The 27584-nt window shown below is 51.2% G+C and overlaps 1 protein-coding gene across 1 annotated transcript; it reads right to left on the bottom strand.

Annotated features, from left to right (window-relative positions):
- Positions 1-1855: 1855 nt before the first annotated feature.
- NOVA2 (NOVA alternative splicing regulator 2) lies at positions 1856-27584 on the bottom strand. The gene is made up of 4 exons (XM_065899059.1): positions 27494-27584; positions 18616-18759; positions 13264-13430; positions 1856-3110 (listed from the first exon to the last, which is right to left on the bottom strand). Exons 1-4 carry the CDS (start codon positions 27576-27578, stop codon positions 2028-2030), a joined length of 1479 nt encoding a protein of 492 aa, XP_065755131.1. The 5' UTR covers positions 27579-27584; the 3' UTR covers positions 1856-2027.

The following is a 27584-nucleotide window of genomic DNA, read 5'->3' as shown; positions in this document are numbered from 1 at the left end:
TGGGGGTGGCTCTCTCGCAAGGGGCAGGGGTCTCCCAGGCTTTAGGGGTGGGAATTGTTTCTGGCTTTTCTCCCCTCCTTTGCTGGGAGAGAGACGAGGAGGCTGGATTCCCCCAAAGCCATGGAGAAGAGAAGGGTCTGGAAGACCTAGGAGGGGGACAATTGGGGGAGAGGGTGGGCATGGGGTGCCCCTCCCCCAGAGATGCTGATGATGGAACCAGGGCACTGGGAGGCCCTGCCTTGGGTTGGAGGAAGTGGAGGTGGTCTCCATGGGGGAGGGGGAGATGGATGGGGGTAGAAGTGGGTCTCAGCTATCCTAAGTCCATGGGGTTGTCAGGCCCCGACATCTCAGCCTGCCAGCAAGGCCTTAGAGCTGATCACAGCCGCAGTGCCCAGGGAGCCACTCTCAAACCAACTCTCAGGGCTGCCTGGCTTGGCAAACTCCATTAGAACATTCTAGATCCTCAGAGCCTGGTGAGAGCACCAAAACATTCCAATCCATCAGATACCACCAAAGTACTCCAGCTTGCTGGAAACCACAAGTCAACTAATGCATTAGACTACACGAAGCATTCCGGCTCAAGGGACCCTACCATGGCTCACTGAATACACCTGGGCCACCGTGGCCTGACAGAGCCACCATACATTTGGCCCACCAGACTTAATGAAACAAAGCCACACAGACACAAGCATGCACACAAAAGGCAGGGGTGGGAATGAGGGTCTTTAACAGTTTTCACCAGCTCCATCTCCCACCCCCTCCCTGCCAGGTGAGTTCAGACTTGGTACATCTGCATGGAGATGACCCTGACAATAATGGGTCATCTTCCTTAGAGTCCTCCAGATTAGATCCAACTCCCACCCCTTATTCTCCTCCTAGGAAGACCGCCAGGTCAAGACCCACCAAAGAGGGGTGTGGGTAGAGAAGGAGGATCAGTGACTGGCCATGGCCTGATACGGGAAGTGCATGCCTTACCCTGGTGACATCATAGGAAGTAACCTGGAGACACCACAGGAAGTACACGTCCCCATGATATCATGAAGTAACCTTCCAGGAAGGCTCATTGAGACATCACAGGAAGTACCTGTCTCTCCTATCATCACAGGAAGTGACCTCCAGGGAACTACTTCCTGTGACATCATAGGGAGTGCCAGAAGCACCCCAGAAAGTACTTGACTCAGTGACAGCACGGCAGGGACCTTCATGCCCATTACTCAAGGAAAAACCATAGGAGATGCCATAGGAAGTTGTTCCAGCCTTGTGCCAGAGCCTTGCCCACCGGACTGGCCCAATCCCAGAGCCGGCCTCATTCCCAGCAGCACCGCACCCCTCCCCCCATACAACCTGACAACAAAAAAGTGAAAAGTCCCACCTAGGAGGGGCAACTTCAGTGAGGGGAGAGTAGCTGAGAAAATCTGGGAACTCTGAGGTCCCTGCTCCAAATGCCCCACTTCAACTCAGACTCCTCTGCTACCTCTGCTCCCATCAGGTCCCTCAGATCCGGAGCTGAAAGCAGGAGAGGCAGGGTGTTGTTTTGGGGCAGCCCCTCTTTCTAGGTGACCCAGAGGCTCCCTCCCCTCCTCCCATATGGAAACAAAAACTTATAAAGGGGCAGGGGGGGAAATCCTTATCAAAGGAGGGGAAAAAAAGGAGGGAAAGAAAGAGAAAATAACGCTTTGTTTTCTATTAAAATCAACAAAATGCAATATATACAGATATCACACAGACCTGGGCCCTGGGAGAGGAGGGTCAGGCCCAGTCAAGCATAGGGAGGAAGGAAGAAGGGGTCAGTTCAGGGCTGGGGAGGGAGCTTCTGGGCCCCATCCCCAGCCATCACTCAATCCTGCCTATGACTACCAGAAAGGGGGGGTGCAGTCAGGCCTACCCCAGCCCCATCCCAAGAGGAGCAGGACTCTACCGAGCTGAGGTCAGGAGTTGGGGGGCAGGGGAGGGGGAGGGGGGAGAAGGAGGGGGAGGGGGAGGAAAAGGAGGGACAGGGAGCCGGGTGGGAGCACACACCACAGGCCTCATCCCACTTTCTGGGGGTTTGAGGCCCTCACTCCCTGCTCGTAGGTGACCCGCTGGCTGATGAGGTATTGAGCGGCTTGCGTGGCCGCGGGGCTGCCGGTGATGGTGACCCGCCGGTTCCGCGTGCCTGGCAGGAACTCTCCCTTCTTGGAGATCTGGATGCGGGCGCCTGTCAGCTCCTGGTACTCCACCAACGTCTTGCCCCCCTTGCCCAGGATGGCTCCCACCAGGTTCTCAGGCACCGCAATCTCCACCAGCTCCTTGGCGCTCTCAGCCGCCAACTTCTCCGCCGTCAGGAAGCCCCCAGCCGCCCCCGCTGCGGCTGCCGCGGCCACCAGCGGGCCACCCCCTCCGCCCGCCCCGCCGCCCGCCCCGGCCCCGAGGTAGCCGTTGGCGGCCGCGGCCAAGGCGAAGGACCCCAGGGCTCCAGGTGGCGGGGGTGGGGGTGGAGCAGCTCCGCCCGCTGGCCCGGCCCCTGCTTCCCCGGCGTAGGATGCCAGGAGATTGGCGGCGGCGGCGGCGGCAGGGTTGGCGCCGGCGGCCACAGCGGCCAGGACCCCAGAGGCTGCGGCCGAGTTGAGGCCCAGGCCGAGGGAGTTGGTGTTGTAGCCGTAACTGGCCAGCGTGTTAAGCGCCGTGCTGATGGCCAGCAGGTCGGTGCCCGAGAAGGCAGGCAGGGCGGCAGGAAAGGCTCCCACGCCCGCCAACCCCGCCGGGCCCAGCAGGCCAGAGGCGGCAGCGGCCGAGGCGGCGGCAGCGGCGGGCAGCACATCCGCGGGGCTGGCGTATGGCGAGCCGGTGGGGTTGGAGTTGGCCACAGGGCCAGCCACGTTGGCGTAGCTGATATTCAGGCAGCTGCTGCTCTGGGGATCTTCCTGTACCTTCTGCACGATGGCGCTCACGGCCTTGTGCACCTGCTCCGGTTCGCCGCTGACCGTCACCACGCGCTCCTGCAGGTTGATGCCCTCCGGCTTCTGGGACAGCTGCACCCAAGCACCCGACTGTTCCATCACGGCTTTCACTGTCGCGCCCCCCTTGCCGATGATCAGGCCCGCCGTGCTGTTGGGGACGATCAGCTTGGCCTGCGTGGGGAGCCAGAGGGAGGGTCTTTAGGGGGGTAATCGGACACTGAAAGGCAACGTTAGTCTAAGACTGGCCATCTCAAGTCATTTCCCACCCCTGCTCTCAGATGTCCAAAATCAGGCCCAGCACGCCCCCTTGATATGCACCAGTATGATTCTACTGGTCAGAAATATTGAAATATTTCCATATTCATTGGTAAAAAAAAAAGGAGCTAGTACTCCATCTCTCCTTAGTAGCCTCTCAGCCACCCTGTTCCTGGGACCCCTGGGACCTCCCTTCCATCTGGGACCTCCCCTCCATCCGGCACCTAGAAGCTGAAAGACTAACCCAGTGGGAGCCCTCCAGGACCTCTCTCCAATCTTGCAATGGTGCCCATGTCCTTCTACGTCACTAAGCACTCCGATTCCCAGCCCCAGAAAAGGTATCATTAGTCTCACTTTGCAGATGAGTCACCTGAGGCCTAAGAGGTGAAGGGACTTGCCCCAAGGTCACCCAGACAGCAAAGGAACTGAAATCCAGCCTCGTGGATTCCTGCTCCATTGTGCTTTCCACCCTATGACATGGTCACTTCGCTTAAGCTCTTCATTGTTGTTATGAGCTGAATTGCTGTCCCCTCCCACCCCAATTCACATGTTGAAGTCATAACCCCTAATACCTCAGAATATGATTGTATATGGAGATAGGGTCTTTAAAGACGCATTTAAGGTTAAGTGAGGTCATTAGGGTGGACCCTAATCCAATATGGTTGGTGTCCTTATAAGAAGAGGAGATTAGGACACAGACACACACAGGGGGAGGACCATGTGAAGACAGAGAGGGGGAGCTCCCTGGTGGCCTAGTGGTTAGGATTCCAGGCTTTCACTGCCGTGGCCCAGGTTCAATCGCTGGTCAGGGAACTGAGATCTTGCAAGCTGTGTGGCGCGGGCCCCCTGCCCCGCAAAAAAAAAGACAGAGAGACAATGGCTATCTACAAGCCAAGGACAGAGGCCTCAGAAGAAACCAGCACTGCCGATGCCTTGAGTTCAGATTTCTAGCCTCCAGAATTGTGAGACAATGAGTTTCTGTTGTTTAAGCCACCCAGTTCGTGGTACTTTGTTTTGACAGCTCTAGCAATCTAATATAGTTGTCTTATCTGCAAAATGATGATAAAAAAAGCTTACATCAGAGAAGATGGAGAAAATTGGTCACTTACATATGAGGGTCCCCCTTCTCAGTTGTAGAGCAGCCCATCCTTTGCAGCTACAAATCGGATCATTTTTTAATAATCTATTTATTTTTTATTTTTGGCTGCTTTGGGTCCTCGTCGCTGTGCGTGGGCTTTCTTTTAGTTGCGGTGAGCGGGGGCTACTCTTCGTTGCGGTGCGTGGGCTTCTCATTGCCGTGACTTCTCTTGTTGCGGAGCACGGGCTCTAGGTGCGCGGGCTTCAGTAGTTGTGGCACGTGGGCGCAGTAGTTGTGGCATGCAGACTGTAGAGTGCAGGCTCAGCAGTTGTGGTTCACGGGCTTAGCTGTTCCGTGGCATGTGGGATCTTCCCGGACCAGGGCTCGAACCCATGTCCCCTGCATTGGCAGGCGGATTCTTAACCACTGCGCCACCAGGGAAGCCCCCGTATCAATCCTGAGTCCAGTGGGGATATTTCAAAACCAAACATCTCCTTTCACATCTCCAAGTGCATTTTTACACACAAATTCCTCCTTCTCAATCCTTCTCACGTCCCCTCAGACCTGTGGATTCTACCCTCTGAAGCTTTCATCTCTGCCTCTCCTTTCCACCCCCAAGCCAGATCCTGGGGGTGTTAGGAAAATTGTGGGAGCGGTTTTGGTTGTGTGCAATAACTGGGGACAGATGCGGGCATGCAGTGGGCAGGGTCAGGGATGTTTGCACCCCATAATGTGAGTCAGTTCCTCACAATGAAGAACAGTCCCAGGTCCTGTGCGACTTTTGAATGTCCCCCTGGACATTCATGTTGGTGAGAAGTCTGTTTATAAATCTCGCAGCCAGAACTGAGCCCCATGATACATGTTAAGTACCAAGTAGTTTTTTCTTTTGCACGGTTTTAAGATCTACTGAAATTTCCAGGGATGTAACTATTGGTAAATCAAGGGAAGATTGTACTTTATTTTGTTCTGAATTTTACCAAGAGTCGTTCATCATTTTAGAAAACCATGACATCATGCAAGCTATTATATATAGAATGGATAAACGAAAAGGTCCTCCTGTAGAGCACAGGGAACTATATTCAATATCCTGTCATAAACCATAATGGAAAAGAATATAAAAGGGAATGTATACATATGTATGACTGAATCACTTTGCTGTACAGCAGAAATTAACACAACACTGTAAATCAACTATACTTCAATTAAAAAAAAGAAAACCATGACATAGGAGTAATGCCTGTATCATTTAAGTCTCCAATACTACGCTCTGTCTCACTCAGGCCACGTTAGGCGTGAGCAGCTGTTTCATTATTTATTTCTACTGTGGCCCTGGCTGAGTATTTACATATTAAAATTCACCTTATTTTATAACAAATAACCTTCCTTTCATCTCTCCTTTATTTGAAAGTCTTACGGGCTATAGAAAATGTACATCCGTACAATGGAATATTATCTGGTAATGAATTTAAATGAAATGAAGGACTGAGGCATGCTACAACATGGATGAGCCTAGAAAATATTATGCTGCAAGAACCAAGTAAGGCACAACAGACCACACATTGTATAATTCCACTTCTGTGAATGTTCAGAATAGTCAAATCTATAGAGACAAAGTAGATTAGTGGTGGCTGAGGGCTGGGGTGGGGAGAGCTGGGAGGATTGAGGGGTGAGAGCTAAGGGGATCAAGGTTTCCTTTTGAGGAAATGAAATGTTCTAAAACTGATTGCGGTGATGGATGCCGGACTCTGAATATAATAAAGCCGTCGAACTGCACACTTTAAATGGGTCAAATGTATTTATGTGAATTATATCTCAATAAAACTGTTAAAAATCTTATAGGGCTTCCCTGGTGGTGCAGGGGTTAAGAATCCGCCTGCCAATGCAGGGGACAACAGGTTCGAACCCTGGTCCGGGACGATCCCACATGCCACGGAGCAACTAAGCCCGTGCGCCACAACTACTGAGCCTACGCTCTAGAGCCCGCGAGCCACAACTACTGAGCCTGCGTGCCACAACTACTGAGCCCGTGTGCCACAACTACTGAGCCCGTGTGCCACAACTACTGAGCCCGCGTGCCACAACTACTGAAGCCCATGCACCTAGAGTCCGTGCTCCCCAATGAGAAGCCCCCACTCGCCGCAACTAGAGAAAGCCTGCGCAGCAACAAAGACCCAACGCAGCCAAAAATAAATAAATAAATGTAAATAAATTTTTAAAAATCTTATAGATTTTTAAAAAAATAAGTTTATTTTGGGCTTCCCTGGTGGCGCAGTGGTTGAGAGTCCGCCTGCCGATGCAGGGGACACGGGTTCGTGCCCCGGTCCGGGAAGATCCCACATGCCGCGGAGCAGCTGGGCCCGTGAGCCACGGCTGCTGAGCCTGCGCGTCTGGAGCCTGTGCTCCACAATGGGAGAGGCCACAACAGTGAGAGGCCCGCGTACCGCAAAAAAAAAAAAAAAATTATTTTTATTTATTTATTTATGTCTGCGTTGGGTCTTCGTTGCTGCGCGCGGGCTTTCTCTACTCTTCCTTGCGATGCACGGGCTTCTCATTGCGGTGGCTTCTCTTGTTGTGGAGCACAGGCTCTAGGCGCGTGGGCTTCAGTAGTTGTGGTACGCGGGCTTCAGCAGTTGTGGCTTACGAGCTCTAGAGCGTAGGCTCAGTAGTTGTGGCACACGGGCTTAGTTGCACCACGGCATGTGGGATCTTCCCGGACCAGGGATCAAACCCGTGTCCCCTGCACTGGCAGGCGGATTCTTTTTTTTTTTTTTTTTTTTTTTTTTTTGTGGTACGCGGGCCTCTCACTGTTGCAGCCTCTCCCGTTGTGGAGCACAGGCTCCGGACGCGCAGGCCCAGCGGCCGTGGGTCACGGGCCCAGCCGCTCCGCGGCACGTGGGATCCTCCCGGACCGGGGCACGAACCCGCGTCCCCTGCATCGGCAGGCGGACTCTCAACCACTGCGCCACCAGGGAAGCCCCAGGCGGATTCTTAACTACTGTGCCACCAAGGAAGCCCCAGATATGTTTTTTATTTATACAAATAGACATATTATATATATAATTTCAGAGAGTAAAGTGGGCATAGGAAAATATTTGTAGGAGAAGGGGGACATTGGCTCCCTTCAAACAGGCAAACAGGGCTGAGAACCACTGCTCTGACATGCTCTGTTCCCTGTTGATCTCTCTGACTTCACTCTTCCCTCCCTCTTGCTGAGTCCACTGCAGACACACCAGACTCCCTGCTGTTCCTCCAACTTGCCAAGCTCTGCCCAGACTCAGGGACTTTGCACCTGCTGTTCCCTCACCTGGAATGCTTTTCCCCAGAAAAGACGGCTCGCCCCTCTCTTCATTCATTGCACAAATGCACCTCCCCAGAAGGGCCTTCCCTGACCACCTGATTACCAAAGCTTGTCTGTGTTTATTTTACATCTCCAGCATGGATACCTCCAGACTCGTAACTGCTAACCTCACATCTCTAGCATGATGCTGAGTGGACACCTCAGACTTAAAATCACATCTTCCTCCTCAAATGTGTTTCTGCCATGGTGTTCCTCATTTCAGCACATGGAAATGCATCCTTCCACTACTCAGTCCCAACCCTTAGAAGTCCTCTCTTTCCCTTACACTCAGCATCCAATCAGCAATTCTGTTGGCTCTACCTTCAAAACTATATCCTAGGCTATGCTAGATTAAAAGAGATTAAGGAGGTATAACAACCAAATGCAACGCATGAACATTAACTGGATCTTTAATAAAAATACTTTATAGATATAAAAGATATTTTGGGGTAATCTGAATATGGACTTTTTATTAAATAATATGAATTCAGTGTTAATTTTTATAGGTGTGATAATAGTAATATAATAACATAGGAGACTGTCCTTGTTCTTGGGAGATATACACTGAAGTATTTAGAGGTGAAGAGTCATGAGATCTACAACTTATTTTCAAATAGATCAACAAAAAAAACCCAAAAAAACAACGTGTGTGTGTGTGTGTGTGTGTGTGTGTGTGTGTGTGTAGAGATAAAACATGTGTTAACAATTGGTGAATCTAAGTGCAGTGTATAGGGAGTTCATTGTAACGTTCTTTAAACATTTTCCAAATAAAAAGTTAAGAGAGGGGGCCTCCCTGCTGGCGCAGTGGTTAAGAGTCTGCTTGCCGATGCAGGGGACACGGGTTCGGGAAGATCCCACATGCCGCGGAGCGGCTGGGCCCGTGAGCCATGGCCGCTGAGCCTCCGCGTCCGGAGCCTGTGCTCCTCAGCGGGAGAGGCCACAACAGTGAGAGGCCCGCGTACCGCAAAAAAAAAAAAAAAAGTTAAGAGAAAAAAAGGCCCCAATACTTCCTTTCCTTTTTCTCTGTCTTTTCTTCATAATACTTTTCACTCTCTGACATCCTATACATTTTATTTATTTACTTATTTTCTGATTCTCCAGGAAGAATTTTAAGATCCACAAGGGTAGAGATTTGTGTCTGTATTGTTTACTGCTGGGTTCTCAGTGCCTAGAGGAATGCCTGGCACATACTCAGCCAAGAGTGGGTGAATGAATGGCTGGATGAAAGAATGGATGATGAAATGCCCAAAGGACCAAGTAGGAATGGGACTGGGTGTAGGCAGCCAGGTGCATCTCACCTGGCGGTGGTGGTGGTCTCTGTGTGTGTGTGATATTCAAATTCAGCCTGATATGAGTTTTACAGATTAACTGGCAATTCTGACTTGTAAAATGTGAAGCGGCCTAGTTTTTAAATGTTGGTAACCACTTCAAAACGTCTAAGAACCACTGTGTGGCAGTCAGACCACCAGTCTGTAGCCCGTTGCACACAAATCCCTGAAAAGCTGCCCTGGACTCTGGAGGCACCTGCTCGGGTTCAGATCCTGGCTCCACCACTGATTCTGGGCAAGGGACCTAATCTTTTGGAAACTCAGTTTTCTCTTCCATAAAATGGGGACATTCACACCTCTTCCATAGGATTACTGTGAGGTCTAATAGAGATCATGCATGAAATGATGAGCTTGAAATTCAAGCATGGCCACAATTAGCCAGAACTGAGTATGGCTGCCCTCCAGATGACATATAGTGCCTATTTCTGCCAGGTTACACCAGACTACCTCCCCTCAGTCATGTTTCTGCTTGGTCCCCATGGGCATGTCATCACCCATTCATTCAAACAAGCAACATTTGCTGAGCACCTACTATGTGCCAAGCACTGGATGCCATGAGAGCAGGCAATTAATATGTGCCCATAGCAGGTACACATGAAATGGTTGTTGTCATTGTTATCCCCGTGGGTGGACCTGGATTTAAATCCCACATCTGTGGTACAGCCACTTTGGAAAACAGTCTGGCGGTTCTTCAAAAAGTTAAACGTAGATTTATCATATGACCTACAAATTCCACCCTAGGTATATATCCAAGAGAACTGAAAACATACATCCACACATACGTTCATTAGCAAAATTATTCATAATAGCTAAAAAGTAGAAACACCCCAAATTTCTATCAATTGATGAATAGACAAAATGTGGTATATCCATACAGTGAAATATTATTTGGCCATAAAAAGGAATGAAGTTTTGTTATATGCTACAGTATGGATGAATCTTTTTTTTAATTTTTTTTTTGGCCACATCGTGCGGCTTGTGGGGATCTAAGTTCCCTGACCAGGGACTGAGCCCGTGCCCTCGGCAGTGAAAGTGTGGAGTCCTAACCATTGGACCGCCAGGGAATTCCCAGTATGGATGAATCTTGAAGACATTATGCTAAGGGAAAGAAGCCAGACTCAAAATGCCACAGAAATATCATTCAATCTATATAAACTATTCAGAATAGGGAAATCCATAGACACTAAAAGTAGCTTAATGGTGGGAAGGGGCTGGGGCAGAGGCACTGGGGGAATGGAAAATCACTGTTAATGGCTATGGGGCTTTTTTTGGGGTGGTAAAAATGTTTTAGAATTACATAGCGGTGATCAATGCACAAACTTGTGAATATACTGAAACCACTGAATTACACACTGTAAAATGGTGAACTTTACAGTATGTGAATTATATCTCAATACAGCTGTTATTTTAAAGAAATCATTGGAGAAAAAGAAGTCTGACAAGTCAAGGGGATAGAACAGAAAAATGTACAAAACCAGGCCTAAGGGTAAAGAGGTATGTAGTATGTGATACAGCATTTCAGAGCAATGGGGTAAGGATGGAACCTTTTCATCCAAGGAACTGTGTTCGCCAAGAAACGGTGAAAGCAAATGCCTTCACCTCTCTGTGCTTCCGTTTCCTCATCTCTGACATTGACATAACCACAGCTACTCTATACAATTATTGAGAATATTCAATGACTAAAATGATCCCTTAGTGCCTGGCACATGGGAAGCCCTCAGAAAACAGTAGCTGCCTTCATGATAGGCCCAGATTGCAAGACCACAGCATCTTAGATCTGCACAGACAGTTCTATGGAATCTTGGATGTTAGAACAGTAGACTGTTAGAATAATACAGGCCTAGAATCTTGGAATCACAGAGCCATAGAATTGTAGGTGTCTTAGAGCCAGAAAGACCTCAGAGACCATCTGCCTCAGAGGTTTGCAAGTCTGGAGATTTAAAAATAATAATAAATAACAACAACAATAACAGCAGCGGCCGCTAACAGTGCTTACCACGTGCCAGGCACTTTTTAAAATACTTCCGTATAGTAACTAACTGAATTTTAGCAACAACCCTACAAGGTAGGTACTGTTATTATCACACTTTATAGATTGGGAAACGGAGGCACAGAGAGGTTAAGTAACTTGCCTAAGGTCACACAGATAGTGACCAGTAGAGTCAGGATCTGATCCCAGGCCAGAGTCCATGTTCAGATCCCCACGCCTTCTCCCCAGAAACTCTGATTCAGCGGCTCCAGGCCACGACTCAGGAATCTGTGTTTTAAGCTACCCAGATGACTCAGATACCAGCCAGGGCTGAGAATCGCCCGTCTAGCCCAGAGGTGGCAAACTGGTGACGCTCAGCCCATAGCCGGCCCACAGCCACACAGTGTTTTCAAAACTGAGCCAACCTTGAAAAATCAGTTGATTTAAAATATTTTTGACTTCTCTGGAAAAATGGGGAAGATGTAATACTCTGTCCCCATTCCCAAATGGCAAGAATCAAGTGAAGGTGAATAGCAGCTGCCCCCTTTAGGGATGGCATGATATCTCTATGTTGAGTCCAAGGTCCTCAATCCTTTATGTTCCCTTTCCGAATCCTGGAGGCATTTCCATTTATAATCCCTGGCTCGGCCCAGCTTCCCCACTGTAAAGAAAGGGAAACTGAGGCATACAGAAGGGAAAAAGACACAGAGCAACACAGCAAGTCCAAGGCAGAAAGGGAATAGACCTGCCTCCTGACTCAAAAATCCCATAATAACGACAACGGTGAACATGTTTTGAGAACTTTCTATGCATTAGGCATGCATGATAAGTGCTTTTCAAATGTTAATGAACACTAGCCACCACCCTTAAGTGGGTACCGTAATAAATCTCATTTTACATGGAGAAATCAAGTCACCTGCTCAAGGTCACACAGGTAAGAAGCATCAGAGGAAAATTCAACTCAACATCTGATTCCAGAGCCTGAGCCTTCAGCCATTATCTCTCTCATTCTTTGGAGCCCCGGAGTAATAAGGCAGAGGAAGAAGTCCTGGTTCTGTAACCTTTCGACTCCGCTATTTCAGACTTCCCGTGGCTTAGGTGGTGGAGAGGGAGGCTCAGGCACAGATGGTGCTGACCCCATTTCCCCTGCAACATGTACAAACTCTTGATGAACCCTGAGCCCCTAGTGGCCACGACCAAGGCGGAGGGAAGAGGTAATATCCTCGCCTCCCTGTAAACTGTGGGTAAGCTGTGGCCTGCTGGTGGAAAGGGATTTGGGAGAGGCCTGGCAGGGCGCGAGGAGCAGAGATGCTTCAGCACCAAGGACAGCAGCCGCGTTCCAAGCCCCAAGCCCGCAGTCTTTGCGGGGAACGCTCCGCTCCGAAACATTCTTCCAGAGCTTTCTGCCCACTGTTTCCCCATGAGCTCAGAGAAACTTAGACCCGTGGTCTCCCCCACCTCAGGGCAAAAAGAATTCCCGGGAATTCCAGCTTCCTTTTACCGAGGCCCTCTCTCGTCTTTGCTTTTTAGGCAGACTTTAAGGAACCCTCACAAGTGGCCTGTCCGCCTGCCCGGGTCATCGTGTGCACATGTATACGGGAGCGGAGAAGGGGAGAGAAAACGGGGAGTTTACTGCAGCCAACCCCGTGCTCTCCTCCTCCTTGGCCCTCTATGCAGTCAGGACCGTGCTGCCAGGGGCTTTGCAGCAAGCCCACCTGCCCGGTGTGCATGGTGGTCTTGGCAACGGGAGAGGCCCAGGAAACGATCGGTCAGCTCCTTGCCACTCCCCTACACCACGGCTTCCAGGTAACTGAGGCAACAGAGAGGCTCTGCCCTTCTCCTTCCATCCCTCCTTGAGAGGGCTGTGTAGGAGAGGGATCCGCCCCCGCCCAGTGGAACATCTTCTCTCCAAAATGGTGGCTACTCCTATTCAGTCATTAATGGAGAGAGGGAGTACCGGAGGCTGCTTCTAAAATTTTCTGCCTATGGATGGGGGTGTCGCTGAGGTTACTTCCGGTGAGAACAGGAAGTGGGAAGCAGGTGGTTTTGAGAGACAATGGGAAGATGTGGAAGAGAGAAGAGGATCTGGAGAATCCTAGGAAGGAGGAATAAGTAAGGGGGTCTGGGTCAGATTCTCCCAGACCTTCACTCTCTCTCTGAATCAAATCACTCTAAGAGGTCTGGAGTCCTTAGGCTGACTCTCTAACAATAATACTAACCACTACCACCTATCTGACTGGTAAATGTTTTATAGCCATTATCCCATTGAACCCCCATCACAATCCAGTGACGTGGAAGAAGTGTTTTCTCTCAAACCCCACCAGCTTTACAGAGACTCAGCCTCTGCCCCTGCTAACCTGCTTGGCTCTGTCAGGATTCATTGTGGTTTGGGGTTGAAGGATATTGACCACCTCGGGCTTGGTCATCGCTTGCGGGATTTCTCGGACCTTCTCGGCAATAAAGCTGTGCACAGCATTCAAGGCCTCTGCTGTGCCCTGTACCAGGCATACTCGCTCTGTGGTTCCTGTTGAGCAAAGAAGAGAGAGGGCACACTCATCAGACAGGAAGGGGAGCATTCCTGAGAGGCAGGCCCCATTTAATGGACGGAGAACACTGAGGTCCAGAGAGTGGACCTCACTGGCCCCAGGTCACTTGATAAGCCTGGGCAAGCTGGCATGGGCTCCCAGACCATGATGGGTAGCTGGGAGAATGAGAGGAATCCCTGTTTTATTATCTGCACTTCCTCTCCCTCCCTTAAAACAACCCCAGGGGATGGAAGAATGATGCTTAAGTACTTTGCTATGCCCACAGCAGCCCTGGGCAAGGGAGACGGGGCTCAGCTGCCTCTTCCCAGTCCTTGCCGGCTCTCTCGGTTGCTTTGGCAACCATTCACTCACTCCCCCCTCCCCACCTTCTAGAAGCCGAGAGCTCAGGCCTGCAACGGTTGCCACAGTAACTGGAACCCCCTTATCGGTGTGGCTGGCTGGGTCCTCAGCCCACCCCCAGGGGGACTAGGGATGAGGCCCCGTTGCCATGGCAACCCCTGAAAGCCTGCAGCAACGGCCTCTGGGCTTTTGGAGAGGATGGGGAAGGGCTGGGGGATGGGGGAGACAGCAGAGAGGCCTGAGTGCCTGCCTGGACCCACCAGATGGAGGGCTGAGGGGTGGGGGAGGGCAAGGCTGTGAAGAGGGGAGAGCAGAGTGGGGCAAAGGCAACTCATGGAAGAGTGGAGACAGGGGGATGGAGAAAGCAGGGTGAGGTGGGTGCCTTTGCTGGCGATTCTCCAGATATTGGCTGTGGTTCTGACCTGGGCATCCTTACTATGTGTATTGGGGGTGGGCATCAGGGAGAGGAGACACTAATTCTGGGTGATGCTGGGATATATGTGTATGGGAGAGAGACTCTGGGTAACACTGACTGACCAGTGTGAGTACATCTGTGAGGCTGTTTGGGTGAGTGGTGTGTGTGTGCATGTGTATACTTGGACAGGACTGACTCAATTATCTTTACGTGTGTGTGTGTGCATGTGTGTGTGTAAAAGAAAGAGCAGGAGAGACAGAGATATAAAAAGACTCTGTGACATAGTGATTCCAGTAAAGACGTTTGTGTGTACTCTTGTGTGGGGGGAAAGACTTCGGGTGTCGCTGTGACGTTCAAGGTTATGTACACTATTTGTGAGACTTGAGCTGGGTGTGCCCAAGGGTTTGAGAGTAAGAAACAAAGAATCCCAGGAAGTGGCATTGAGGCTGTACGATGAATGTATAGCACTTGGAGATTGTATGACTCTGTGTGTGTGTGTGTGTGTGTGTGTGTGTGTGTAAGGGAAAGAGATATCCAGACACCCCTAGGTGTTCAAAAGACTACTTGGATGAGTGGTATGTGGAATGCACATATATGTGTAAGGGTGCATGTATAGGAAACAGGCAAGACTCTGTGACTGATGTGTGTGAACATGAGGAAGAGAAAGAGACCAACAGGAGGACCCAGGGGTCAGTATGTAAGACTGTTTGGAGGACTGATGTATTTGTGTGTGTGTCTGAGTGTCTGAATTACAGCCAGACAAAGACGACTCCACCAAGCCTGGCCGTGGTGAAGCTGTGAGCGCCTGGCTGATTTGGACGTATTAGGTGTGTGGGGTGTGTGTGTGTCTCTTCCTGGGTGGGAATCTCTCTGCTGGACCAGTTAACTCCCTGGGTCTGTAAAAGGTCCTGAGTGTGCTCCAGGCTCCGTGTGCCTGTGTGTCTGGGACACTTGGGGGTGAGTGTCTGGTGTCCTGTGGGCATTCCAGTGTGGCATGCTAGTGTTACCACCCTGACCCCTTGCTTGCCATCTCTCAGCCCGGCAAGCGAGTCTCGCCATGTGTCTGAGTGTCACTGTCTTGGGTCACCGGGGTAGTTGACATCCCCCATCTCCTCTGGGCCGCTGTTCCTCGCTCGTACTCCCCTCCACCCCAGAACAATGGCTTGGTCTGAGCCAAGCGTGAGTCAGCGTGCAGGCTGCCTCCGTCTGGGTGTAAATAGGAAAGGGTGTGGGTCAGGGTGGGAACTAGGGGGTGGGGTGGCCCCAGGGAGAGCCTGACTGAAGTGGCCCAGCTCTCCATCTCTGGGAGGCTTCCTTCCAGCTCAGGGAGTCTGTGATCTCACAGACTTGTAGCTCTTAACCAGGGTCCACAGGGGCTTTGGGGGACTCAGTTTAACCCTGAAAGAATATCTAATAGTAACAGCTGGTGCTTACATAACACCAATCACCAGGCATCGTTCTAAGCACTTTATATGTATTTGTTCACTTTAATACATGAGGCAGGCAATATTATTATTCTTCATTTACTGCTAAGGACACTAAGGCACAGAGGTCTGGGATTTGTCCAAGTTCACTCAGCCAGTAGTGAAAGATCAGGGTTTTGAACCCAGGTGTCTGGCTTCAGAGTCTGGGCTTTTAACCACTGAGCCATCCTGTGCTAAATGTGGGGTGGGTGGAGTGTGTGTGTGTGTGTGTGTGTGTGTGTGTGGTGGGGAGAGGCATACAATGATTGCAATTCTGCTTTTGTATTTTTGATGGTAAAAAAGAATATGTATGAATTTATTAAGTAGTCACTTAAGATTTTGCACTTGGCTGCAGAGATGTTATAAATCAGTAAAAAAATTTGAAAAGTGTATGTGTCCGTTTTTCTTCTGGGGCTAGGGTCCAGGGCTTCAGGCGGCTCCTCAAAATCAGGAGGAGTTTTAGAATCACTAGAATGTCTGGTGAGCTACACAGAAGACTGTGTGGCTTTGGGCAGGTACCTGCCTCTTCTGGGTCTAAGTTTCTCCATGTATGACCGGGAAGGATTGAATCTGGGGCTTGGGGTTTCTGTATCAAGGAGGGGACACCCTTTGTGTGTTCTACCCCTCCCTTTGGGTAAAGGCCAGGTAGGTTTTTGTTTCATGGAGTAGACACACCAGTGTGTGTGTGAGAGAGAGAGACAGAACCAACTAGGCCCAGAGGACCCTTTCAATTTCTCTGTTATCAGTTTTTACCTGTCCTTTCACCAGCCACACTGAACAAACTAACCCCCACCCCCAGCCTTTGAACATGCTCTTTCATCTCCCTGGAGCACCCTTCACTGCTGCTTACCTAGCTTACTCTTATTATTCTGGCCTCCTCCTCCAGGAAGCCCTTCCTGATCTCCTCAGGCTGGGTCGGGTGCCCTGTCTGGGCTCCCTCCATCCTCTGGGTTTCCCTGTCCCAGCTCTGACCACTCTAGGTCATCAGTGGTGTTCGGTTTATCTCCCCCACTGGGATGTGAGATCCGGGAGGGCTAGGCTGGGGTGCCTCAGTCACTGCTTGTGTCCCCATCTCGGTCCGGTATGGTGCTGGCATAGAGAAGATGCTCAGAGAATATATGTTGAATGAATGAATGAAAGGTATCAGCCAGGAGCAGAGGAACACATGCTTGAGCAGTAGCATCTCCATTTCTTTACGTTCCTGTGGGTCCTGGGAAGTCCTAGGGACAGGACCAGGATGTAGGGAGCTGTGTCCCGCATCTCTGAGCCAGGAGCTAGTATATGCTGTATGATCTGGAAGTTCCAATTTGGGGGTGGGGAGCGGGGCTGGCTGCACATCCAGGGGCTGGGGAGAGACGCTGGCTCACGTTGCTTGTTTGAACAGTGTTCGGCCCAGGAGAGAGGCAATGACTGTCCCATCCTCTGGGGTTCTAGGCTGCCTGGCCAGTGGGATGTGTCACTGAGTTGAGAGGGAATGACATGTGTTATGTCACAGAATGTGATCCAGGGGCAAGGAACCAAGTGTCCTTGGATGAAAGTCCCAAGCAGAGGTCTCATCCGTATCTTGTGGGCTAGGGGAGTGAGGAGGAAAACTGGGCCAGGGAGGAAGAGAAAAGGGGGTTGTGCCAGGTTCCCTGGACTGTTCTCTAAACCTCTTGCCAAAGCTGCTTAGTTAGATGGGAGGCAGGGGGGTGGAGGGAGGAGAGAGAGAGAAAGAGACACACAGAGAGAGAGAGAGAGAGAGAGAGAGAGAGAGAGAGAGAATATGAATTTGTCCTGACCCTCGGCTCCAGCTCTGGTGTTTGACCTAAAAAATCCAAGGGGATTAAGGATGAACTAGAACCAGTGCTGGACCAGAGATGCAGTTCAGGGGGCCTTCCCTGGATTCCTAGATGTCAAAACTCAGGCATAGGTCTTGGGAGGGATATATGAAGGGGTGAGAGATATTGAGGGAGATTATAGAGAGTGGAGGGGCCTGGAAAAATTTATGATTGAAGGAAGGGAGATAGAGCTGGAGGAGAGGCAGAAAAGGGGCTGGTCTTGGAGAGAGGGGAAGAAAAAAAAACATGAGGGAGCTGAGACTTAGGAGAAAAAGAGAAACATAAAGGGAGAGATGGGCAAGCAGGGGCAGAAAGAAATGAGGGGCAATGCCGGCAAAGAATGACCCCATTGAGAGGCGCTACCAACTACTGGGTGAATGGGTGACTGAACAGAGAGAGTTGGGAGAGGAAGACAGAGAAAAATGTGAGAATAAGAGAAGTGGGGGAAAAGGAAAATATGCGGAGAGAGATGGGAAGACAGAAAGGGGAGGGAAGAAGAGGGGAGGAAGAGGAAAAAGCCAAGACAGACAGACTGGCTGGGAGGCTAAGAGAACAGAGATGGGGGATGTTCAAACGGAACCAGAGAGACAGAGCAGAAAGCAGAGCAGGAGGAGACAGAGAGAAGCCGATGGGAACGGAGCCTAAGGGAACAAGAGATGGGAAAGTCAGAAACAGAATGAGAGACACATAAAGAATGACACAGATGGAAAACCAGAGCGACTCAGATTGGGGCAAGATGGGGTGACAGAGAAATCCAAAGGGAAAGAGTCTATGTAACATGCATGGCTGGCCCCCCAAGCCCTGAGGGACACCCTAACACCTGCCTCCTTGGCCCCCACCACCAGCTCCTCCAACTGACCCAAAGGGGCAGGTGTGTGGGAAGGGGCACATCTGCCAGCACATCATGCAAATGAGCTCATGAATATGCAGCAGCCCCATTGTCTTGCCCTGCCCCCACCCCCATCTGCTCAGGCCTGGCCCCTGGGGCCGAGGGCAGCTCTGTCCCCTTAGGGGGAGGGGAGGCCCCCTACCACTCTCACTGCCCCTAGGGCAGCCCTTCCCCCTCCTAGAGGGCCCAGGTGGGAGGGATGGGAGGCCGGAGGAAGAGGGCTGGGCTGGGGCTCACCCGGATAGAAGTCTTTGGACTTGGAGAGCTTGATGGTAGCTCCCGTCTCCTTCTGCAGCTGCACGATGGTCTGCCCGCCCTTGCCAATGATGGAGCCCGCCGCGTAGCTGGGGATCAGCACCTTCAGGAAGTATTCGCCTTCCTCTGCAGGGGCACACAGAGGGGACGGGAGTCAGGGGAGAAGGCTCTTCACCTTTGGACGGTACCTCCAGGGAGGCACTGGCATGGGCTGGGCTAGGAAACCACTGGGATCACGGTAACACAGAGAAGCAATGACCAAGAGAATAGCAGTAGGAAAATAAAACACGCCATGATCTTCATTCGCTCATTTATTCATTCATTCCGCAAATAATTCCTGAGCACCTGCTACGTGCTTGGCACCGTTCTAGTGAAACAGCCATGAAGAAAACAGACAAAGCTCCCTGATTTCGCAAATAAGGCAAATAAGGCCAAAAGAGTTTTGGTGATTCAGCCAAGAGCTCACACAGCTACACTCTTCTAGAGGGGGGAGAGAGACAGTATGTTTTACGTTGTCGGATGGTGGTAAGTACTAAGAAAACAAAAAGAGGCAGGAAAGAGGAAGGGGAGTCTAGGTGCTACACTGTCAGATCCGATGGCCAGGAAAGCCTTCCCCAAGAATGCGGCATTCTTTGTTCATCAAACATTTCTATAGCACCCAGTATGCGCTAGACTCTGTTCCAAGTAATTTACAAATACGAGATTTTTTCATTTTCACATTGAGGCTGAGGGAGGTACTTAAAAAAAAAACCCATTCTCCAGATAAGTAAACAAAGGTGAAGAAATTGCTCCCGTTCACATAGCTAGTAGGTGGCAGGGCTGAGATCTGAACCCCACCTGGCTCCAGAGTCCATGCTCTGAACCATTATGATACACTGTTTCCAGACAGTCGAGGAGGAAACAGAACTATGGGGCTATGTGGAGGAAGAGCAAGTGCAAACGCCCTGGGATGGGGTTATGCCTGCGTTGTTTGAGTGAGAGAGACGTGGCCAGTGTTGCTGGGGCTGAGTGAGAGAGGAGGAGAGTTAGAAGAAATGAGGGCCGAGAGGGTTGGAGGTAGCGGTGGAGTGTTCAGGCTTGCGGACCAAGGTGGTTTTTATTCCAAGTGAGATGAGAGCTACGGGAAGGCTCTGAGCAGAGGAGGGATGTGATCTGTCTTAGATTTTAAGAAGGTCCCTCTGATGCTCATGAGGTGAGCAGACTGCGACAAGCATGGGTGGAAGAGCACGAGGCAACTGCAATGGTCCAGGCAGGAAGTGACGGTGGTCTGACTGGTGGAAGCAGCGAAGGGGCGGGGAGAGGAGGGCTGGACTCCGGAGAGGTTCTAACACTCACTACTGAGCCAGTGCTCTGCTGAGTGCTTTGCCAGCTTGATCTCATCCATTCCTCACAACTGTCCACTGAGGTGGGTAGAATGAGCTCCATTTTTACATAAGGAGAAACTGAGGCACAAAGCGGCACAGAGCAGTGAAGGTACCGGCCCAAGGGCACCAAGACAGTTGCTGGGCTGAGATTCAAATGCAACTCTGATTCATTTTTCGCCCACCCATGCTTAACACTTTCCCCTGCTGTTGGCTAAAGACCAATGTGCTCCAGGACAGACTCAAAGACCTAGAGGTGGTGAAGTGGCACCAGGACCCTTTATGGGGCTTTGGTCATTCTTTGTTATGGCCCAGTTTTCTTGGTCACGTGTAAAGCCCTTTGTTAAAGCAGTCTCAAGGCAAGTGCCTAACCTTTCCCACCTTCTAACCAAACTGTCGCCCCCATTCGGGAACTTTCTGAGTCTAAGTTACTTTGTGATTTGGCCCCCGTCCACATTTCCAGCTGCAAACCCTCATCTTCCTCCAGGTGCACTAGACACATTTTCCTTTTTGTTCCTCAAACTTCCCTCCTCCTTCCCACCTCAGGGCCTTTGCACATTCTCTTTGCCTGGAACTCCCCTCCCTCAGTGAATCCCTCTTGTCCTTCAGGTCCCCCCTCAAATGTCCCTTCTTGGACTGGAACCCTGAGGAGGGGAAGGATCCCTCTGTCTCATGCCTTCGGAACGATGTACCACAGTCAGCCAGTGTGGGCCACATCACTGAAGCTCGCCCTTGTGTCCATGGACTCATGCAGCGCCCAGTGCTTGGTAGGCATGCAATAAACACTGGGAAAAGGAAGGGACGAGCCAGGCCATTTTGCTTCCAAAGCTTAAGGTCTTAGGCCATCATCCCCCACTGGTTTTTCAACTTTTTCTTTTAAGCAAAGGAAACCTATTTTCAATGTCTCCCGTGAAACTCCAACATCTAGAGCAGATAAAAGAGAAACTGCTCTGTTGAAAGTGGGGGCAGGGTGGGACTTCCCTGGCGGTCCAGTGGCTAAGACTCTGCACTTCCACTGCAGGGGCCGCGGGTTTGATCCCTGGTGGGGGAACTAAGATCCCGCATGCCGCACCGTGCGGCCAAAAATTTTAAAATTTAAAATAAAAGTGGGGGCAGGACTGGGGGTCTGGGAGTCATGGCCATCTCCACCTGGTCCCTTAAGATTGAAAGTTCTGGGTTCCCTGATGTGTGAAGATGGAGGTATGAGGGCGGGATGTGGCTTTGCAGGCATGGGGAGGGATCCAGAATTAAGGGGTTTCCTTTAGCCCAAGGCAATCCTCTTAAACTTGCCTAAGCAGACCACTAAGCCTATTAGGTAATTAGCCCCCCAGGGTGCCCTTCCATCAATCATCCTGACACCCTCCCCCCCCAAATTACTTCCTTCCTTGGGCTCACAGAGGTGGCCCCTTGCCAGCCCTGCCCCTCAACCTGACAGAGTTGGGGGGCTAGTTCTCCACCTTTGCAAAGTTCAGAAAGATGGGAAGGTGTTCTCACTAGAACTCCATCCTCTTTCCTTCTTTGATTTCATTCCCCATCTTTTCTCCAGCCAGAGCCACTTCCCCAGCTTCCCTCTTGAAGATGGAAGGTAATCGTCTGCTCTGAAGAAAACTGGGGACGCTCCCCACTCCCCTCCTTCACATTTCCTCAGGTTTTGTCTGAGAATCTCCGAATGAAATGGCAGAAACAGCCCTAGACTGAGTGCAACTTTTGTCACTGATGGGTTGTGTGGCCTTGGGCGAGTCTCCTCACCTCTTTGGGCCTCTGTTTTCTCATCTGTAAAATGGGGACAGAAGAGCGCTAGTTCCTGGAGTTATTATCATTAATGAAATGCTAAACTGTAAAGTACTTAGGAGGGTCTCAGGCACACAGACCACTTGAGAAATGTCAGATATCATCATCATCGTTATTAATATTACCTATTTTCACGAACACAGGTAAAATTCTTATCACAGTGTCTGGTACACAGTAAGTGCTCTATGCCAGAGAGACTTACTGGTAAATGGGGAAATGAGCCTCCAAGGTTTGGGGTTTTGTTAGGAAATAGGAGGAGGGGAGACCCCACTTCCTTCATCACCTTTCCCCAGGCTTCTCCCTGCTTTTTGGAGGAGGAATGTCTTCTCACTGATAGAAACGAGGCTCTGCTTCCACTCACCCTCCCAGCATCTCTGTAACTCTCTTCCCGAATTTGGCCCTTGTTGTATCCCTCTGTACTATTATTTCCTTGCTTCTTCTCTCCCTCTTCCCTCCCTCGTTCCAACAAATCCTTCCTGAGCATCTGCTACGTGCCAGGCCTTGTTTTAGATCCTGGGGACATAGCAGGGAACAAGACAGACAGTCCATGCCCTTTAAGTCCACTCCCTCTTAAAATGTAAATGCATCTATTTAAAGAGGACATTTAAAAAATCATTGCTAATAGTCCGAGTTTGAAGGGCTGGTTATATTTTTTTCTCCCAAAGCACACTGATATAAACTAAAAATGATCCTCCAAAAAAGTTTGTCCGTGGACCCCCTTAAACCACCTTGTGGGCGTTTGGCAGTCCTTATATCAGACTAGTGGAAGTTTGGAGGCCCCTCCTCAGAGGCCAGAGTCCTCCTGTCGCCTGTAGAAGCTCAGGATTCTAAGTCCCAGGAGTCCCCATAGTAGCCCACAGTCTGCTCTGGTTTTCTTCAGAATCTTTTGCATCTCCCACCGTGGGAAGCCCACCTCCCCCAGGAAGAAGCCAGGCCTTTATCTGCCAGCCTGCCTTGTAGCAAAGGGCAGACACGTGACCTCACCTCAGCTAAACCCGGAGTCCCCAGACCTCACACATCCCACCCTGTTTGAAAAACCAAGGCTCTGCCTGTGAAAAAGTACTTCCTTCTACCAAAGCAAAATCTAGATGCCAGAACTTTCCACCCACCCACCCTTCCCTTCACTTTTCCTTTGGGGTCCAGGCAGCTCCCTCTACACAGGACAGCAAATGAAGATGCCAACTTCAGCGCTCCGGGTTCCCCTCTGCTGTGATTTCAATATTTCCACCTTGGGATCAAGCTGCCTTTCCACTTTCTAGTCATTCTGAGTCTCTGGTCCCCCCTTCCCTTTTGTGCCCACCCTCCTCAGGAATGCTTATAAAAGTTTCCGAAAAGTAACCAATATTCCCCTACCTCCACAAATAATGTTAACCTACCCAGAAGATTTGGGGTGCTATGGGAAGAGTGGCACTTTATACAGAGAGTTGATCCCGAAAGGTGGCTCCGATCTGGGAGACAGGGCAGAATTGGATGCGGCAGAGGTGTTGTTTTGGTGACAGTGTATTTCAGGGGGAACCAAAGTTGGGGTGTTGTACTCGTGGTTCCTGCTCTTGTCTGGGGGTCGGGGGTGGAAGCATCGGTGTGTCCTGTGGAGGTATGAGGAGGCTGGGGTGGGATGTGCGTGAGGATGTCGCTGGCAAAAGACAAGATGGCAGGGGTGTGGTTGGGAGTGGGACCCCTGTGGAGGGATGGGATGTTGGCTGGGTGACACCTTTCTGTGAATGACGGTGTTGCCTGTCCATGTGAGAAATGTAACACAACTGTCTTTGAGTTGTGACATTATCTCCAAGTGAGAGAGAGGTGGATGGGGTATGATTTCCTTGGGGCGAATCACCACTGGATGGTAAATCAGGAATGTGACATTCTCAGTAGCAATAATAATGATGATGATAATAATAATAATAGCTATTGTTTATTGAGTGCTGACTATCTGCCAGGCCTGATGCTGTGTGCTTCACATACAATCTCACTGAACCCACCCAACAGCCTGGAGAGGTAGAGGTGCATCTTACAGTACCCATTTTCCAGATGAAAACACTGAGGTTCAGAGCAGTGAAAGAACTCAACCGAGGGTCCCACACCAAGCACATGACAGTGATGAGATGAACCCTGGAAGCTCTCATTCTAGGGCTCTTAACCTTGGTGATACTGACTTTGTGTTAACGATAGAGGATCTTGGGAGCAAGGCCTGGCTGCTGTAAGCTACATTTGGGGTGTGAGGTGTGTGTGTGTGTGGTGGGGAGTTGCTGTTTCTGTATATATGGGGCTGACAGAGGTGGGAATACAGTCAGGAGTATGGGGGCCATTCTAGTAGCACCTTAAGAGTTATCATCTGTAGGAATTCCCTGGCGGTCCAGTGGTTAGGTCTGAGCGCTTTCACTGGTCAGGGAACTAAGATCCCGCAAGCCACACAGTGTGGCCAAAGAAAGAAAAAGAGGTATCGTCTGTACTCAAGGGAGACACTCTGTTACAGTGCCACCAGACTGGGATTATTTGTTTCTCCACTAAGTTCCCAACTGGAGTTTCCATCCAACCTCTTCATTCAAGCCCTCCTGTCCTTAGTGCCTCGTCTCCTTCCCAACGGTGTCTGCCTGCCCGTTACAGTGCCCAGAAGCCAGTTTTAACAGCCACCATCTCCTCTATCAGCCCCTAGGCTGGCACCATGGGTAGGAGCCAATCTGCCGAGGCTGGCACGACTTGCTGTGACACCCTAGGAAGTCCCTTACCCCTCTGAGCCTTGGTTTGCTTGCCTGAAAATGGGGTTCGCTATAGAGTCTACCCATGCTATGGAGCCAGCCTCCTGAGTTCAAATCCTGGCTCTGCCTCTTATTAGCTGACTGACCTTGGGCAAGTTAATTAACCTCTCTGTGCCTCAGTGTGTCACCTGTAAGATGGGTAACATAATCAGATTGTAAGGATTATTAAACGATTGGTCTGTGCCCAGTGTTTTCCCTAATACTTTTGGTGCACTGTGGCACCATAACTGTCAGCCACTGTTATAATTTATTATTATTATTTATTTATTATTATTAGTATCACATCATAGAATGTTGGGAGAATTAAATGAAATATTGCATGTAAGGCAGTAAGCAAGAATACTGGTAGCTGCTGTCATCTGTAACTATTGTTATTTCCCCATTTGGCAGATGGTGACGCTGAAGCTCAGAAAAGGCGTGAGGTTGACCCAGTGTCCCACAGACATGAAAATATTATTGGAAGGAGCCGTCAGTTTTGGGATGAAAGTCCTGGACAGTTGCCCAGCCCTGGCCCTGAGGGTTTCTGCAAATGGAGGACTGTCCTTTCACATCTCTGGGCCTCAGTTTCCCCTGGGAAGAGTCTGGAGGAGAGGGTCCCTAAGGGCTCACCCTAGTTTCCCCACAGCTGAAGGAGGCAGGATGCACAATGGCTGAGCACACGAGCTCTGGAGCCAGGCAGCCCAGGGCTGGAGAGATCCCAGCTTCCCCACTATGAGCTGTGTGAGTTCGGGCTAGTGGCTTCATTTCGCTAAGCCTCAGTTTTCCTCATCTGAAAGAGCAGCTCAAATCATCTCCCCCAGGGTTGTACTGGGAAATTAACCCGTATCTCAGAGCCTGACTCGTAGTAGGTGCCAAACACTTGGACCTGACCGTCCTGGCAGCATCACAGTTAGGTGGTGCTGCTGTGCTCTGAGTGCTCAGATTTTGAGCATCTCAGCCACTTTAAGAGGATGAGCCCTCCTCCCCTCCCCCCCAGCAGGGGTGGGGCTGGACCTCCAGGCTGGGTTCAGGGACCGCCTGGGTACCCGACCCTTCCTAGGGCTGGGAATGGCAGTGAGGCAGGAAGGAGGCAAGGATGTGGCAGGGACACATTCATGTGTGTGCTGGGGGTGGGGGAGCAGGAAGAAGGACAGGAAACTCCCTCCCACCCCTCCCCCAACTTCCCTTTCCTCCAATTTCTGCTGGACACCCTCACAGGCAGCCAGGGGTTCCCCATTTCCTATCGCACCTGGCCAGGGGTGGCAGGGGGCTGGGACGGGAGGAAGAGATGGCTCCTGTTCATCCAAGGAGAGGAGGTGGGAGGTCCCCACCCCACCCACTACAATGCCCGAGGCCATCCCTTTCCCATCTGGAGGAAAAGGCCAGAGGAAGCGGAGATTTTGGCCAAGGTGACCGCTGGGAAGGGCTTGTCTGTTCTGGGGTCTCCCTCCTTCCAGGGAGCTAATGGGCTGGGCTCTGAGTCCCCTGACAAACCCTACCTCACGGGTAGACATACACCTAGAGTTCCCAGCTTGGCTTTTATTCTCTGGTACACATACCTCTTCACACACACACAGTGAGGGTCCCTCTTGTCTTACACACACACCCCTTCTGTGTTGTCAAACATGCAGCCATCACACAAACACACACACACACACACACACACACAGAATCATCCCCACACCAACCATTTCACACACAGCCCCTTGTTACACATATACACACACTTGGGTGTCACACACACACCTTCCCTTTTCCCACCCCCTGGGTGTCACATGCACACGTTCCTGCACCCTGTCACATGGGTCCCCATCCTTCCCTTTCCTTGTTACACACCCTCATGAATTTCACCACAGAGCCCCAGTCTCTCCCCTGTTATACACCCACCTTCCCTTGTTGCACACACCCCCTCTGATGTCACCATTGCACACCTCCGTGTGTCACACCCAGCCACAGCCTCTCTGGAGTCACGCCCACACTCTTTTCTTGTCATATACCCACACCAGCTTCTCCTGGTCCCACCCCACCCGGGACACGCCTGTGTCACACACACTGAACTGCCATCCTCTGATCCACACAGCCTCTCATGGCTCACACCCAGAGCCGGCCCATTCGGCAGCCCACACACACCTCCTTGCATGTCACACACACCCTCTCACTCATGTGTCACACTCTGCCACAGTCCCCTCTGGAGTGACATGCACGCACTTGTCACATATACCCCTAAGGGGGTCTCAAACACGGAGCCCAGCCCCTCTCACCCTCTCATCTCTTACACACACACACACACACACACACACACACACACACACCCTCCTTCCTGTCATATCCATGATCCCTAATGTCACACATCCAGGCCTTACAGGGCTCACACGCACACACGAACACACACACACACCTGTCCCAGCCACACATTCTCTCACTGAGCTTTACACACCCACCCTTTCCTCCATGTCACCCAACACACCCACCTAGCTTGTCCCCACGCAAAATCCCGCCCATGGCCCACACATGCCTCCCTCCGGGACAACCCTTGCTCAGGACATCCCCAGGGAGGGAGGCTGGGAAGCTCCGGGTCCACAGGCCTCCTCAGCTCCTTCCCCTCCCCCCGCCAGGACACGCCAGCCCGGGAACACCCCTGCCCCGAAAGGGTCACATCACACACCCCTCAAGGACACAGAGACACCCGATCGGAGGCACCCACGCCCCCCATCCTTTGCGCGCCCCCAAGGACACTTACCACCCCCTCCCCCCCAAGTCCTCTCAACGCAGACAAAGCTCCCAGCCCAGGGCCGCGGCGAGAGGGGGAAGGGGTCCGGTTCCCTCCCCAATTCCCCTCTCCGTTCCCCAGTCTAGGGAGGGGCGCCCTTCCCCTCCCCAGAGCCCTTGCACCTGCCATTTGGGGGGGAGGAGGCTGGAGAAAGGCGCGGCCCCCTGCCCGCTCCCCCACCCGGAGCCGCAGCCCTTTCTCACCTCCCGTGTTGCTGCGCTTGGTGCAGACCACCTCGGGGGGCGTTTCGAGGGGCCTTTTGCGGGAATCCGGGGCCTCGGGCTCCATGGGGGG

The sequence above is a fragment of the Phocoena phocoena genome, chromosome 20 (genome assembly GCF_963924675.1).
Source record: "Phocoena phocoena chromosome 20, mPhoPho1.1, whole genome shotgun sequence".
NCBI classification, from domain to species: domain Eukaryota; kingdom Metazoa; phylum Chordata; class Mammalia; order Artiodactyla; family Phocoenidae; genus Phocoena; species Phocoena phocoena.
Note: the sequence above shows the minus strand (reverse complement) of the source record. Positions and strands in the feature narration are given on the sequence as shown.

What these genes read in the sequence shown, in the direction of transcription:
- NOVA2 (XM_065899059.1), bottom strand. Translation starts at nt 27,578, where the DNA reads ATGGAGCCCGAGGCCCCGGATTCCCGCAAAAGGCCCCTCGAAACGCCC. An exon ending in CAAGCGCAGCAACACGGGAG is followed by an intron (nt 18,760 to 27,493) that starts GTGAGAAAGGGC and finishes GTGCCCCTGCAG; the next exon opens with AGGAAGGCGAATACTTCCTG. An exon ending in GTCCAAAGACTTCTATCCGG is followed by an intron (nt 13,431 to 18,615) that starts GTGAGCCCCAGC and finishes TTTGCTCAACAG; the next exon opens with GAACCACAGAGCGAGTATGC.